The sequence below is a fragment of the Synchiropus splendidus genome, chromosome 6, assembly GCF_027744825.2.
Source record: "Synchiropus splendidus isolate RoL2022-P1 chromosome 6, RoL_Sspl_1.0, whole genome shotgun sequence".
Lineage (NCBI taxonomy): Eukaryota > Metazoa > Chordata > Actinopteri > Syngnathiformes > Callionymidae > Synchiropus > Synchiropus splendidus.
Genome location: NC_071339.1, coordinates 888,860 through 904,539, shown reverse-complemented (window position 1 = coordinate 904,539; position 15,680 = coordinate 888,860). Strand labels below are relative to the sequence as shown.

Below are 15,680 nucleotides of genomic sequence, written 5' to 3'. Positions count from 1 at the left end.
GAAGCTCCCTCCACTGTGAAGCTCCCTCCACTATGAAGCTCCCTCCACTGTGAAGCTCCCTCTGATGACCAAGTGAAGTGACTGACATCCCTCAGAATTGGGACGGCACTCGATGAGGTCACACTAAAGACGGCGTGTCATTGGCTGCTGTGCTGTGGTTTGTTTCCTGCATATCCAGTGTTGGAGACAACGTTTTGGAAATGCGAGTGACGGAGAGGGAAAGCAGCTTTCGCAAGACGTGCCAGACTCACTGTTGTAGATCAGGCGAATAATGTTCTCACCAAAGCACATTTTCCTTTGTGACGCAGCTTTCCTTCGCTGAATCATCGTCATTGTTTTGAGTTTGAAACGCCCGTCTTTTCCACTGACAGGCTGCAGGGTAGTGACAGTCACAAAACAAAGGCTTCTGACACTCAGAGACATTTATTGTGCCAGTTCAGGTCCAGTGTCTCCATTCTGCAGACCTTCCAAGGCTGCAGGGCTTCCACCTTGAACCGCCTCTCACCAGCTTCACCACTAAAAACACCTGCTGCTGAGGATAAAAACACAGTCGCACCACAGCAGCCTTCACACACACACACACACAGGTGTTCACCCCGGTGGGGACCTCCTCCCTGCTCAGCTGCGTCTGAGCGCACGGTGGACAGGTCACGCACAAGGCCGTTAATCAGTCAGGTTCTTGAAGTTTGGCTCGGTATACGCCGGCAGCGCGGCCTGCTGACTCAGCAGTTTGTCCATGATGGCGATCTCGGCATCTCTGCCGGGCACCTCGTCCGCAGGGGTCCACGACATGTCGTACTGGAGCTTGAAAGCACCGACAAACTGGTGCGGACAGCTGGGCCCCCATTCCTGAGGGAGAAGACCAGGGTCAGAGGTGAGGAGACCGGCTCCACAGTCACACCTATCCTCACTCAGTTTGACGCCGCAGTGTTGAAAACGTTTTTCATTCCACGTTTTAAATGACTATTTTTGAGTGTAGGTTTTAAAGTGATTTTGTATTGGTTCACACAATTCCAAAGCACAGAAAGACCGACAACAGAATTCCTTATTGGAGCCGCTGGAATGACAGGACCAACAAAAGACCACACGGCAGTTTAAAAGTGAAGCCCAGGTGTGAAACAATGTGAAGCACGGACGGTTACACAACTGGCCAGTGCACAGCACTATCAAGCCCTCCGGCCTGTTTGGAGGGACTTTGGACGTTGCACACGTTTCTCCTTAAAGGGAAGGTTTCCTCTCATGGACCGTGGATCTCTGTTCCTGCACCTTTTCTGTGCGTATGCATTAACAAGACGTTTGAAATGATCCCTTATGACAGACCTGGGCAAAGTGTGGCCCGATGCCTGTATTTTCGTGGCCCTATTGACGTCAGACTAAAACTATTGAACCTATTCGACCACTCGTAATTTTTGTAACACACATACACTGCTATGTGGCTCTCACACGTAATTTTTCTGCTCCATAGTTATGTTGATTTATATTCAAATTAATATAAAAAAAATCATTTCAATAGGTTTCCTGGCATATTCACACTTCTTAATATCCTTACTTACATTTCATCTTTTTAGGTTCATTTTGTCCTGGTTACTTACGTATATATTTTGGATATTTTACATTACGTTGTTACGTTTTGGAGTCATCGCTGTCTTTCTTTTGATGATGGCCCCTCACAACAGATACAGTTTCTAACCTGGCCCTTTAGGAAATGATCTTAAGCATCCCTATCCTGATTTATGTCTAATAAACCTGGTCCGCCATGAAGACACATCGATGCCAGTGCCACTCACTTCATGTTTCACAGGTGCAGCAGCTTTGTCAGAAACATGAAAGGCCACGTTAGCAAGAAAACACTCATGGAACTGCAGCACACAAACCTTGGGGGAAATGATGGAGAAGTATTTCTGGCCGGAGGGCCGCTGGTAGAGGTAGTACATGTTCCCTGGTTTCTTGACAATGTTGCACGCTGCGTGATGAAGGTCTGCGTCTCGCTTGGCTTCCTCCAGGACCTGCCGAGGGGAGGGACATGACCGAGCCATGACACATGCGGCACACACTGGCGCCCTCCTCCAGGATCAGGCCTGAGGGTCTCACCTTCCTGGCCTGCTCTTGCAGGTACCGGATCTGGTCTGCGATGACCGTGAGCTTGTTGCAGGCGTTGGCTTTGATGAAGTCGTCGCCCTGAGAAGCACACACACACACACACACTTGGGATGCTGTCGGCTGGTCACCAGCCGGGGCAGCAGAGACCCACCTTCTGTACCTGGGACGCCAAGGCCACCAGATCCATGGGATCGCCCACCCTGGTGGTCTGATAGGAGCTGACCAGTTCAAGGCCGCCGGGGGCGCTGCTGCTCTCCACCAGAGTCACTACAATCACATCCAGCGTGTTTGTTTACATCACATGGCGGAGTTAACTCCAGTCTTCGGCTGTTCGCCTTAGCAGCAAATGTCTGTCTTTCCTGAGGAAATCGATTCGGAATTCGACGTGGATCTTGTTTAACCAGACGTGCAAGTACACACGGCTCTATCGTCCATCACGTCTCGTTCCCCCAACGACTAGTCCAACAGTAGCCAAACTGGAAATACGCGCTCTTGTTTGTGAATGAGAGAAAAGCACCGGTGTGTTCCAAGCAAGAAGGTCACGACGTGTAAACATCCGCCACAGTCGTGATCCCAAACATCAACAGGCCACTCTCTAATGCCTCCGTTACTAACACCCTGCATCTGCGCAAATGTCACGCAGCTTTGACCCCCGGGCGGGTTCGACCGGCTCCCGACCCGGAGGCTACGTCCGCACCTTCCTGGTTACATCACGCGGTAACTTCACGTGCTGGCGAAAGTATTGCTCAAAACTTTCACGTGAGTGAGTCTAAAACGTGAGACATAAATAATAGGAGCAGATACAAGCGCGCCGCCGTAAAGGCAAAGATCACGGATGTGAGATACAAGTGTGGTATGGATCATGACACTTGTATCTCACATCCCGTCACACGCATCTCAGAGTTCATGACCTGCATTTCTAAGTCAATTCACGACCGAATACAGCAACTGCACTGCCTTTCAATAACCGAGTCCCAGCAGCATGGTAAAAGTAGCGGAGTCGCGGCGGGGCTGGGTTGTACTTACACACACACACACACACACACACACACACACTCACACAGACCTATCTCGGCTGAGTACCTGTGGTGGCTCTGTTGGGCTGGCCCGGTATGCACACGCTTCGGTCCATGTCGGTCGGCTCTTCAGTCGGAGGCAGTGGAGCAACTGTCAGCGCGCGGCTCAGCTGTTTGGTAACGCGCGGTCTTCTTCTACGACCTATGGGCGCATCCCTTATCACCTAAGTGTCTCCTCCTACTGGTACGAAGCCGGAACTGCAGCGTCACTCGGCTGTGTAATAAGCCTTTGCACAGGTAATACACAACTCTACTTCCCAGAAACATCAAAGGTAGCGTTCTCAGCACATGTACGAGTGGCTCAGAAATGGAAAGCGCTCGATACGCAGATGACACGACGTCAGGAAACGCTGCGCACTTCTGAGAATATTAGAGGGATTATTTATAATGTGTCCATTTTTATATCTCTGTATATTCGCTTCCAGGAAGTGAGCCCTGTTGGTTCATACGTTAATGCCAACAGTCTGGGGGGATGAGAGACACATCAGAGACAGACGTTTTTCATGCGTTAGTCATTATGCATGATTCTGATTTTTCCAACACCCCAACAATAATCAAACACGGCACTCGCACATCGAATTGGGGCCATGATGGAAGGGTTAGATGTTAACGCATGGCACTGTCGGGTTACTAAGTTCACCGTTTAAAGTTCAGATTTCTGGAGAAGACGGAGCTTTAGTGACACGTAACTCTGTTGGTGATAGGCTGGCAGGGGAAGGCCCCGCCTTCCTCGCATCTGATTGGCTAGAGTGACTCCCCTTAACCCGAAGCAATTGGGGTTATTTTGTTGATGAATGAGCAACTTAGTTTAAAACGTTTGCCCCGGTTCACCTTCTTACATCGGCAGTTCAGCCTGACCGGAAAGTGGAAGGACGTTTTCAAAGGGAAAATAAAAGAATAACTCGGACGAGAGTCATTCCAGCCAATCAGAGAACGGGGACCTTCCGCTACCATCCTACGCCCTGCAAACTAGCCTCCGGTCGCGGGTGTGCGTCGGGAAAAGTGGTCCGGGCAGCACTCAACCACCAAAGCAGTTCCTGTTGAGACGCGCGCGCGCGCCTTAAGAGTTGATTTGTGAGATGCTCCTCGCGTTGGAGGAGGAACCAACGTTCCTCGATAGATAGACAGACAGACAGACTTTATTAAATAAGAAACACGAAGTTGTGCAATGGAATGGAATAGACTCCAGCCTCAGACTGCAGTGGGGCTTCTGGGGGGCGGTGGCAGCCGGGGGCTGAGGTGGGCCACTGGAAACCCCACCTCCTCCAGAGAAGTTGTGGTGAGAACCTCCGCCGGCAGCTCCGCCACACCACATCAGCGGCTGCGGAGCCCGCACCATGGAGCTGCTCGGCGCCCTCGCGCTCCTCTGCCTGCTGCAGTCGTGCACCTCGGAGCTGGAGGCTCGCGGGCACCTGGAGCCCTCGGACTCCCTGTTCGACTCCGCGGTGGAAGCCTACTACAGGGGCGAGTGGCTCTCCGTCATCCTCAACATGGAGAAGGCGCTGCGGAACAAAGCCGCCGTCCGCCGAGTCAAGGCTCAGTGCCGGATCTCGTGCGCCAACCGCACCGCCTTCGGGCTGCCGCTGGCCGGCCTCGGGGTGCCCGTCCCCGGGGCAGGGTCGGTGGAGGACCTGGCCTTCTTCCAGAAGGTCATCCAGCGAGCCGAGTGCGTCAAGTCCTGCGAGTGGGAGAAGCTGGGCTCGCCCACGATGCACCTCTACAGCGACCAGGTCGAGTTGGAGTTCAAGAAGCGGACGCCCTATAACTACCTCCAAGTGGCCTACTTCAAGGTAGCCCTCGCTTTTCATGGTCTCCACGACCTTGTTTCGTGTCAGTACGGTGGTCTTTTTCAGTTTAAGTAGTGTTGGATGAGTGCTCCAGTGGGTCTGTGAAGCCACACCCCCCAACTCCATGCCACGTCTTAAAGGTGGAGTCAGCCTCAAGTCTGAGTTCTTCATCTGCGTCAGCCCTCGTTACTCCCACTACTGAGATTACTTCATCTATTTTGCATTCATTGTTCTGCACCTGAAGAGCTAGCACAGTTGAACTGCAGTTGAATTCATTCAAAAGACGACGAGTGATGCATTTGCAGGGACAGAATCATGCAAGTTGTGTTTGATCTCAGTCTCAGGAAACAGCTCCAAGCGTTAGGCAATAAACAATTTAGCAAGTGGAACGACTGTGTGACCAGAGCCACCATTGTTCGTCATCGTGTGTGTCGTAGCTGTTTGGAAATCACTTGAGATTTCTTTCCTCTGAGTGTTGTTCCACGTGGTTCCAGATCAACCGGCTGGACAAGGCGGTGGCCGCAGCAAACACTTTCTTCCAGGCCAACCCCGACCACGTGGAGATGAAGCAGAACCTGGACTACTACAGGATGATGGCGGGCGTTCAGGAGGAAGACTTCAAAGACCTGGAGGCTCCGGCGCACATGGTTGGCACCCAGCCTCTTTCATGTGTTTAAACCCCACTCTGTGTCCCTGCAAAGGTTCAGGTGTTCGAACCTGATGTTGAGTGTGAGGAGGAGGTTGTGACATCTGGACACCTGGATGTGCTCTGCCATTCCTTTCTGCTTGTATGAGCAAGTTAATACAAGGCCCAGATCCGGTACTGGTGCAGTCCACATCTGGCACCGACCCGGGCTAAATATGACTCCAGCGAGCAGCCGATTTGCAGTTAGTGCATGTGATTCCTGTGTGGATCTGGTGATGAAACAAGCTCCAGTGAAGAGGCACAGTGTTGACAAACCTCTTGGAATCAGAACACGCTTTAATGTCCAGGTTACAGGCAACTAAAGAACACAATTCTGAGGACAACTATGGCACAAACAAATGAAAAGTAAACGATATCAGACAGTATACTGAGCCATTGTTAGTAATGCCAAGATATAAGCACAGCACTTCTCATTCTAGATGGGATTCGATGAGTTTTATGTTCAGTTTCTATGCGCTTTTATTTTGTGACTTCCGGTTTTTCCAGTGTCGTTTCCGTTTCCTGTTTTCGATCCAACTTCGCAGCACAGTTCACAGCTGGAACCTATCTGCTAGTCCGAGTCTGCTGTGAAGGTGGACAGAAAACAGGAAATGAAAACAACACGCAAGAAAACCGCAAGTAACAAAATAAAAGCACATGGAAACTTAACACAAGTGTATGGATACAGCACACAAACGTTAAAGACACTGTTGGAACAGAAAATCTAGCATCATAACAAAAAAGGGAATGTACTCTAAAATAAAAAATTCAACAATAGAAAAACATCGAAAGATTCTACGCTAATGTGCAGAAATGCCCATGAACGTAACCCCAGGGCTTTTCACAGTCGCATCTTTGCCTGTCATGAAGAATGTGACGCCCTACATTTGAAATCTCTCCGTGCCACGAGTGCTGGACCTGACTCGCCTCACCTCACCTGAGCTCTGCTGCTTTCCATCTCCGGCAGGCTGAATTCCTCCTGGGGAAGAGCTTCTACAGCGACGACTCCTTCGGCCTGGCAGCGGAGCACTTTGAAGCGGCGCTGGTCCAGTACCAGGCTGCTGAGCAGGAGTGCCGGGTGCTGTGTGAGGGCACCTACAACTACGACGGAGACGGCTACATGCAGTACAACGCCGACCTGTTCCAGACTGTGACGGGTAAACGCTGCCTCCTGTTCTGGCGGTGGAAGCGAGCTCCCCTGGTCTCACCTGGTCTCCGTGTTGCAGACCACTACATGCAGGTCCTCAACTGTAAACAGCACTGCTCTGTGGAACTGGCCTCGGCTGCAGGGCGAGACAAGCCCTATGAGGACTTCCTGCCGTCTCACTTCAACTACCTGCAGTTTTCCTACTACAACAGTAAGTGGAGCACTCACTCTACACCTCACTGGCTCAGACGCTGCTTGGCTTCCTGAGTACTCCTCAAAAAGGAGTACTGATTACATGAATTTAAAGTCACTAAGTTAGATTACATGTTACTAGTCAAGTTACTTTTTGGCAGCTGACGACAGCTCTCATTGCCTCAACGATATCTGTGATGTCAGTTTTGAGGTTGGACTTCTTGGGGCTCCAGCGTTTCTCCATGTTTGGGCTCATTTTTTTATCACAATCTCAGTGATATGAATGTACAGTCAATGTTTTGCTTTGACACACTCTAACTCATTGCAGCGCAAATCACACACAACAAGCAAGAAGTTTGAAGTACAAAACAAAGTGCTATATTGACTATAGCACTATATGCTATATTGATTTATATGATAAAATGTAGGGACTGTTATTATTATTATTTTTATTATTGTTTTACTTTTTTGCCTTCTTTAACTCCAAGGCAAAAGTCTAGTCTCAGTGTGTCAGGTCTGCTGTTGGCCACCTGGAGTCAGTAGTTGCACTTAAGGATCATTTCATTTCTGACTTTCGAGAGAAAATGCAACATCAGAACATCACATCAGCACCGTTTCTTCCTGCACCAAAGAAAAATCATCTATAAAAGTCTAAAAATCTATGATAAGTGTCATTTAACGTGACTTATCAAGAGCATTAAAAAAACTGTTGCATAGTTTTGAGTCCTCACTCTCGTCACATTTGCGAGGCGACTTTATTTCGCTCTCTTTAACCAGTGATTCCTGAGGGTTGATGGACCCTGGAGGGTTGATACTGTCATCCGTAGCAGACTCTAATTCAAAGTAGTGGCTGTGTGTTCAGCTAGAAAGGTGCATCTCTCTCCTCACTCCTCTGTTATTTGTTAGTTATGTTATTTGTTGTCGTTGTACAAAGCGAATGGTAATATTTGGCTTCCCGACAGTGGCAACCATAGTAATGCCTGGTGACTTAGATCAGTAACTTTCATTTGATTGCTTTTGTTTTAAGGCGTCAGATTACACGTTACTGAACAAGGTGGTGAGCTACTAAGCAAACCAGCCTCTGCTGGTTCACTGTGAGGTTAAGGTGCAAAGGAAGCGAGTGACAGCCAGCTGTTGGCTACTCTGGAAGAATGCACCAAGCTTGGATGATATGGATGCTGAAACAATCCGGCCCTCCTCTGGCTAAACCTTGGATTATCTGCATGTTAGGATGCAGTCAGCCACATTTCATCATCGAGATTTGGCTTCTTCAATCCTACAGTGAGCTGATGAGAAAACTGGAAGTTACATGCTGACAGCGTCATACTCTCAAGTGAATTTGCTTTCATCATTTTTGCAGGAGGAACTGGATGAATGAATGAATTTCAGCACAATGGCCATGACATAGTGACGTAGATCCACTTCCTTCTCCTAACAATTGTCCCACATAATCTGCCGTTATACTGCTGCGAGTGCTGACTACTACGACGACTGTGTAGTTTTCACTGATAGTTTCTGTTATCCAAGTGCTGCTCTTAAATATTTTTCAAATCAACACTTAAAAATAAAAACTTCAGTAGAAATGAATGACCTAACAAGTGAAGCCCCGACTACTGTCGCATGTGTTCATCACACCTGAGGTCAGATCACTAGCTAAGACGGCCGAGAGTGAAGGTTGTTGCTGGTGAAAGTGTGTGAGGGGTTGTGTGTTTTTGACTGGGCTCCCTCTCTCCTCCGGCTCCAGGTGAGAAGTACGAGAAGGCCATTGAATGTGCCAAAACCTTCCTGCTGTTCCACCCGGATGATGAAGTGATGAAGCAAAACCTGGCCTATTATTCCGCCGTCCTGGGAGAAGACAAGGCGGCAGACATTCCAGCCAGACAGGTAGGAAGGGGGCGCCCCATCACGAGAGACAGAAGAACAATCTGCGAGTAACCGCGGTCACTTCTCCTGGACTCTCCTCATCCCGAGGTGTGAAGCTCACGTTGTGATGCAACAGTAGGGTTTCATTTGTCCTCGCCAGAGTCGCCTGCAGGGTTTTGCTCAACTTTCTGCTCTGTTCAGGCCTTCCAGTTCCATTAGAAATCCATATCCAGGCCTCCACGGCTGAGTTCAGCAAACTAGCTCTGAATAGATTCCCCAAGGCCCCGGGCTCTATGTTGTGACCGCAGATAGTGGCCGTCAAGCCCAAAGAAAGGAGGGTCCGAGAAAAATCAAGTGATGACATCATGATGACATTTGTTGTGTTTTATTTCATTTAAACCACATGCCATTTACATGCCATTCTCACTGTGTCTCATACATTCTGAACTCAATTCCGATGTATTTTAAAGGACAAGAAATATTCCTAAAGTACAAAATGGAAAAAAAAATTAGAAAAATAATCAAACAAGAAAGTTATGTTTCACTTGAGCCATAATGAACAAAACACGATGCACAAGAGAAAAATGTCAGAGACAACAACAATGTCAGTTTTATCGTTTGACTCCAGGAGGGCCACATAAATGCATTCAAAGGGCCGCATTTGGCTCCCGGGCCGCACTTTGCCCAGGTCTGGAATAGATGGACGTAGAGCCAACTCTGGTCTGGCGAGGCCTCTGTTTTGCTCTTAACAAAATGTATTGTTTTATTTTTCCAAAAGAGAAGAGGCGATACTAACAGAGGAAGTATGTGAGAAGCGCAGTGTTTTCTGCATCAGTATTGTTTCACAGCTCTCATAATGACTGGACCATTGTAAAGTCAAAAGCTCATGAACCAACTCCCACGCTGACCTTGACCCCCAGGATATGAAGCAGTTGATTCGACAGTCCATCCTGGAGAAGGAGCTGCTTTATTTTGGATACGAAATGTTTGGAATCCCATTTGTTGATCCGGTGGGTGGACACCGTCCCACGTTTCATGTCTTTCCCGGTGAAAGAAACTTTTAAAAATGCCGCCGTTCTCTTGCCTCCAGGACACATGGACCCCGGCGGACGTGATGCCCAAGAAGCTGCGAGACAAGCAGAGGTAGGTGAGGGCACCATAGCTTCATGGGGAGCGGTGGCGTGATCCAGCCCGTCCTCTGCCAGAGCCGACAGGGAAGCTGCGGCCCGGATCACTGAGGAAATCGGGAACCTGATGAAGGAAATTGAAACGCTAGTGGAGGAGAAGAAGAAGGACTCTTCAGAACTGACCAACATGATCATCCCTCAGGAAGGTGAGGGATGGGATCTGCTTCCTGGTGCGCTCAGCCGCTGACCTTCTGCCCTCTGTGCTGCAGAGGCTACCGTGCTGCCTGCGGACATCACCATCGCCATGACGTCCAAGCAGCTCAACGGCTCCCGCCGCGTGCTGCTGGACGGTGTGACCAGCAATGAGGAGTGCAGGGAGCTGCTGCGCCTCTCCAACGTACGTCTGGCACCGCAGGAGCGCAGTGTGTCGCTGACATCTCAACCTTCTCCACAAGCTCCTCTGCCCCGAGTCGGAACAATAACAGACTTCTGTCCTCCAGGCAGCCGCTCTGAAAGGTGATGGCTATAGAGGGCGCCCTTCTCCACACTCGCCCAACGAGATGTTTCAGGGAGTCACGGTCCTGAAGGCCGTCAAGGTTTGTTGAGTGTGGTGCAGTGGAGAAATGAATGACTGAATGAAGAGTGGTGGAAGTCTGAGTCCATGTCCCGGTCTGATCCCGCAGCTGGGACAGGAGGGCAAAGTGCCCCTCAAGAGCGCGCGGCTCTTCTTCGACATGAGCGAGAAGGTGCGGAAGATTTTGGAGTCCTACTTTGGCCTGGAAACTCCCCTCTTCTTCTCCTACTCGCACCTGGTGTGTCGCTCCGCTATCGAGGGTGAGTGGCTCTGTTTATGCTGAGAAGAGTGCGATGCTGCCCCACGACTTGGAGAAGAGATGATGTTGCGTTCGGTGTTACTCTGCATCACAAGTCTGTCTCCAGTTGTGGCAGAATCAGATTTATTGCATGGTCAGTGAGGAGGATCCCACCAACTAGGAAAGCGCTTTGGAAACGTGCAGTCAAAAACATAATCAGAGTAATAATCATGATAACAAAATAAAATAAAATGGGTGAATAAACAGGACGCTGTTCCTCTGCCCACTGATCACAGCTGGTCGCCATCTACTCCTGGCTGCCACTGGATGATAAATGATATTCCTCTCAAATACTTGTCTCATCGCTGAGTGTTCACCGAAGAAAGAAAAAAACAAACATAAACATGGTTATTTCTACTGGGGTAGTAGGTGTATTTAATTATGACAGTGTGCCCTCCAGACAGCAGGGAGCCTTTGTCAGTGCAGGAGCTCCTGCTCCACTGATGCAGCTAGGATGAGAACAACAACAACAAACATGGAGGAATCCTCCCTGAACCAAAGCAAACTAAAGCATCTGTTGGCTTTGGTTCAGGGAGGTTTTTCACTACACAATGTCCAGGGTTTCCACCACTCTGGATGGATTTGAGATTCTGATACAAATATTCTCCAGACACTAAAAGAGCTTCAGTTGAACTCAAGTGATATAAAGACTTGAATAGAGCCACCATGGTGATTTATTGTGCTGTTGTCAAACTGATGCAGAATCAACAATATTCTGCTGTTTAAATGTCTGTGTGGCTCCATCATTGGATTCAGTCATGTACCACATTCATTCACACTGAAAAATGTGGCAAATATTCTGATACCATTCAACTGTGATTCAGTGAGATGAATTCATCACAAATTCTGAACTAGATTATTATTTTTTCCATCGAGTCCCTCCCCCAGTTATTGCATGAAAACATAAAGGATTACTTTAGCGGCCCGTGGGCCCCGTGTTGGTGGCCCCTGATGTAGAAACGTGATGGTAGCAGCATCACCAGACTGGCAGCTCCAGGGTTCAGGTCCAAGTGTCCTGTGTTGGTCCCACAGAGAAGCAGGAGCAGCGAACAGACCTGAGCCACCCGGTCCACGTGGACAACTGCGTGCTGGTTTCAGAGGCCAACGAGTGCATCAAAGAGCCGCCGGCCTACACCAACAGAGACTACAGGTCGGTACTGGCAGCTGGGCGCCAACTAACCAAGGACTCACCGGCTGCTCTGCACACGTCCACAGCGCCATCTTGTATCTGAACGAAGACTTTGAGGGAGGAGATTTCATCTTCACGGAGCTGGATGCCAAAACTGTGACGGTGAGTCCTGCGCTGCAGAAACCCCCTCCACCCACAGGTGCTCCTTCCTCACCTGCTCTAACCTCTGGACCTTCTCAGGCTGAGGTCAGGCCGCGCTGCGGGCGTGTGGTCGGCTTTGGCGCCGGCAAAGAGAACCCTCACGGAGTCCGGGCCGTCACGAAGGGCCAGCGCTGCGCCGTGGCTCTGTGGTTCACTCTGGATCCTGCTCATCAGGAGAAGGTACACGGCGCTCACTGCAATGACTTGTGATGAATTATTTCAACGAATCGCAGTTTCAAGGTATCAGAATGTTTGTCACAAGAAGCCACATTTTTCACTGTGAATGAATGTGGTGTATGACTGAACCCAATGATGGAGCCACACAGACATTTAAACACCAGAATATTGTTGATTCTGCATCAGTCTGACAACTATCAGTTTATGAAAAACTTTATTTTTGATCTTGACATTTTTTAAACATGATTTTTTAATGCACTGGGATGTGGATTTCCTTGGAGGAATGGTCCCGTGTGTGTGTGTTCAACAGTCATCTTCTGTCCTCCTCAGGAAAGGATCCGAGCTGAGGAAATGCTGCGGATGTTTGCTTCTCCTGTAAACGCTGAGTTCACCCTCAGTGCCGGGGGCAACAGCTCGGAGCAGGTGGCAGCGGAACCACCCGCACACACCGTCACGGAGGAAGCGATTCAAGATGACAAACCGTCAGGGGAGGCTCCCGCTGGACAACCAGGGGACTCATCCAGCGAGAAGGCGGCGGCGACGACGTCCAGCAGCGAGAAGGCGGCGGCGGGTAAAAAGAGCTCCACCAAAACGAAGGCCAAGAAGAGCCCGGCGAAACAGAAGTCGGCAGACAAGCCTGCGGATAAAGCCGAAACCACCACCCCGAAGAAGAAGAAGAAGAAGCAGGTCGTGGTGAAAAAAGAGTCCAAAAAAGCTTCCAAGTCAGACTCGCTAAAGAACAAAGAGGAGCTGTGATGGAGAGAGCCGTGACTGTGAAGCCTTTTCTCTGGTGGCACCGTCACGTGCACCTCTCGTGCCCATCACCTGTGTCCAACAATCACTGTTTATTTATTGGGTCGGCAGCGGGAGACGGTGTGAGTGTTTTAGCTTTTTTTTTTTGGAAGAAAACTGGGTCACTGCGTCTGAGAGGAATAAAAGGCTTTTGGAAAGGCGTCCTCCTGCAGTTTGTCAGAGGCGCCACTCGGTGGCAGCGTTGGACTCCGGCCCGCGTCTCGGCTCCGCGGCTTCCTGCTGCGACGTGTGTCGCCAGACTGAATCATTCAAAGGCCGCCTGCGCCTCTCTGGGTTCCTTTGAAGATGTATTTTTGTCTCCGTCTGTTTTGGGGGGAATTGATGTAAAGCCAGACACTGACGCGTTGTCTGCGCCGCCCACGCTGGCGCGTCACGTGACTCACAAACACCCGCGTCTCTCGCTCTCTGAGTGGATCAAACCCCGAAGTCACGACACATTGGATTCTCCGCCATGAAGACGAGACTCTCGGTCACGGGATGACGGTGAACTGACGAGGTCTAGCCACCCGGCTGGAGGGCGCTGAGGAGGCTCGGCCATGCAGCAGCCGTCTGGTCTCTCTGCGTGTCACAGCCGCGCGGTCCAGCAGTCACGACTGACTTACACCTGTCATATTGACAAACACAACCACAGGCAAACATCCTGTTCTCATTTCCTAAATCAATGACTTTCAATCAATAAAGAAATAAATATTGTGTGTGTGTGTGTGTGGATTGGTTTGTCTGGGAAAACACCTCCATGTGAGGACGTTTGTCTTAGACAGGACCGTTTTTGCAGGTCCTGACAAGGTCAAGCCTAAATTTGAGGGTTACAACATGAGTCATGACAACTGGGTCCAGGTTCAGGTGAGCCCTGTGTTTAGGGGGAGAGGCTGGGGAAAGGGTGATGGCCAGGAGAGGAGCCCACAAGGTCGGAGAGACAAGTGTGTGCACATTTCAAACATGCACTTGAAGGCTTCATCGCAGCAGTGCGATTGAATTCACGACACTGTTGAAGCGAGGACCGATGAAGTGACGCGAGGGGCGACGCAGACGGGTCGGTGTGGAAACTGGCAGTTCAGTCAAAGTGATCAGAGGAATCTGGAATTGAACCGTGAATTGAATAGGACCTGATGAAAGAAGGGATGAGTCAGAGAGGAACCATCACGACCCAAATATTCAGCTCCTCCGCTGCCCTACATACACGGATCAGTTACACCCTCGGCTCTGTGTGTGTGTGTGTGTGTGTGTGTTCAAATATTTAGTGAGACATTCCTACGCTTCGTTCACACACTCCTGCATCCCACCACTGACGCTCCTTCACCGTGCGACACCTCAGCTGAGACAGCATGGAGAGTAGACCTGTGTTTTTATACCTTTTTTAACCCACGGCTCACCTGGTTCAGTGACAAAATCCCGAGCCTCACCACCAGAGGAACCTGGGCCAAAACACTGTTGTGCTGAGTGCGGAGTCCTGAAGAAAATCCCTTTTCATTGGCAATAGAAACACTGACATGCGGACATTTTGGCATGATATTGTTCAAGATGTCTTCAGAAAAAGGGGCGGCTGATATGGCAAAATACGTCATGATTTATTTATTTACTTTCAATAACTGTTTCAATTGTTATATTCACATGACTTTGTTCTAGTTTGGAGAATTTCCAGGCAAATCTTTAACATTCTTGGCCTCAACTTGCTTCATAACAGCAATGATTCTTACTCTCTTCACATTTTCCAGCACATTTATTTGGTTCTGCATTTAGTTTTTAGCCAACTTGTAAACCATGGAGCAAACTGTGATGGTTTACGAGTGAGACATCACGTTAGCTCTGTTAGCTCTGTCAGCTCTATTAGCTCTGTTAGCTCTGTTAGCTCTGTCAGCTCTGTTAGCTCTGTTAGCTCTGTTAGCTCTGTCAGCCCTGTTAGCTCTGCCAGCTCTGTCAGCTCTGTTAGCTCTGTCAGCTCTGTTAGCTCTGTTAGCTCTGTTAGCTCTGCTCGCTCTGTTAGCTCTGTTAGCTCTGTTAGCTCTGTCAGCTCTGTTAGCTCCGTTAGCTCTGTCAGCCCTGTTAGCTCTGCCAGCTCTGTCAGCTCTGTTAGCTCTGTCAGCTCTGTCAGCCCTATTAGCTCTGTTAGTACTGTCAGCCCTGTTAGCTCTGTTAGCTCTGTCAGACCTGTTAGCTCTGCCAGCTCTGTTAGCTCTGTTAGCTCTGTCAGCTCTGTTAGCTCTGTTAGCTCTGTCAGCCCTGTTAGCTCTGTTAGCTCTGTCAGACCTGTTAGCTCTGTCAGCTCTGTTGGCTCTGTTAGCTCTGTTAGCACTGTCAGCCCTGTTAGCTCTGTTAGCTCTGTCAGACCTGTTAGCTCTGCCAGCTCTGTTAGCTCTGTTAGCTCTGTCAGCTCTGTCAGCTCTGTTAGCTCTGTCAGCCCTGTTAGCTCTGTCAGCCCTGTTAGCTCTGTCAGCTCTGTCAGACCTGTTAGCTCTGTCAGCTCTGTTAGCTCTGTCAGTCTTTGGCCTCATGGGTCTGACCAGGATCGCT

The 15,680-nt window shown here is 49.6% G+C and overlaps 2 protein-coding genes across 2 annotated transcripts; one reads left to right on the top strand and one right to left on the bottom strand.

Moving 5' to 3' along the window:
- Positions 1-46: 46 nt before the first annotated feature.
- On the bottom strand, positions 47-3,338 carry c6h1orf50 (chromosome 6 C1orf50 homolog). Its single transcript, XM_053867079.1, has 5 exons — positions 3,184-3,338; positions 2,252-2,367; positions 2,092-2,178; positions 1,875-2,006; positions 47-849 (listed from the first exon to the last, which is right to left on the bottom strand). Exons 1-5 carry the CDS (start codon positions 3,230-3,232, stop codon positions 664-666), a joined length of 570 nt encoding a protein of 189 aa, XP_053723054.1. The 5' UTR covers positions 3,233-3,338; the 3' UTR covers positions 47-663.
- Positions 3,339-4,112: 774 nt separating this feature from the next.
- Positions 4,113-13,819, top strand: p3h1 (prolyl 3-hydroxylase 1). Its single transcript, XM_053867047.1, has 15 exons — positions 4,113-4,966; positions 5,458-5,610; positions 6,616-6,805; positions 6,875-7,006; positions 8,732-8,871; positions 9,771-9,860; positions 9,941-9,993; positions 10,056-10,183; positions 10,247-10,374; positions 10,478-10,573; positions 10,661-10,811; positions 11,882-11,999; positions 12,065-12,140; positions 12,219-12,359; positions 12,687-13,819. The coding sequence occupies exons 1-15, from the start codon at positions 4,514-4,516 to the stop codon at positions 13,110-13,112; spliced, it is 2,475 nt and encodes an 824-aa protein (XP_053723022.1). The 5' UTR covers positions 4,113-4,513; the 3' UTR covers positions 13,113-13,819.
- The last annotated feature ends 1,861 nt before the right edge of the window (positions 13,820-15,680 follow it).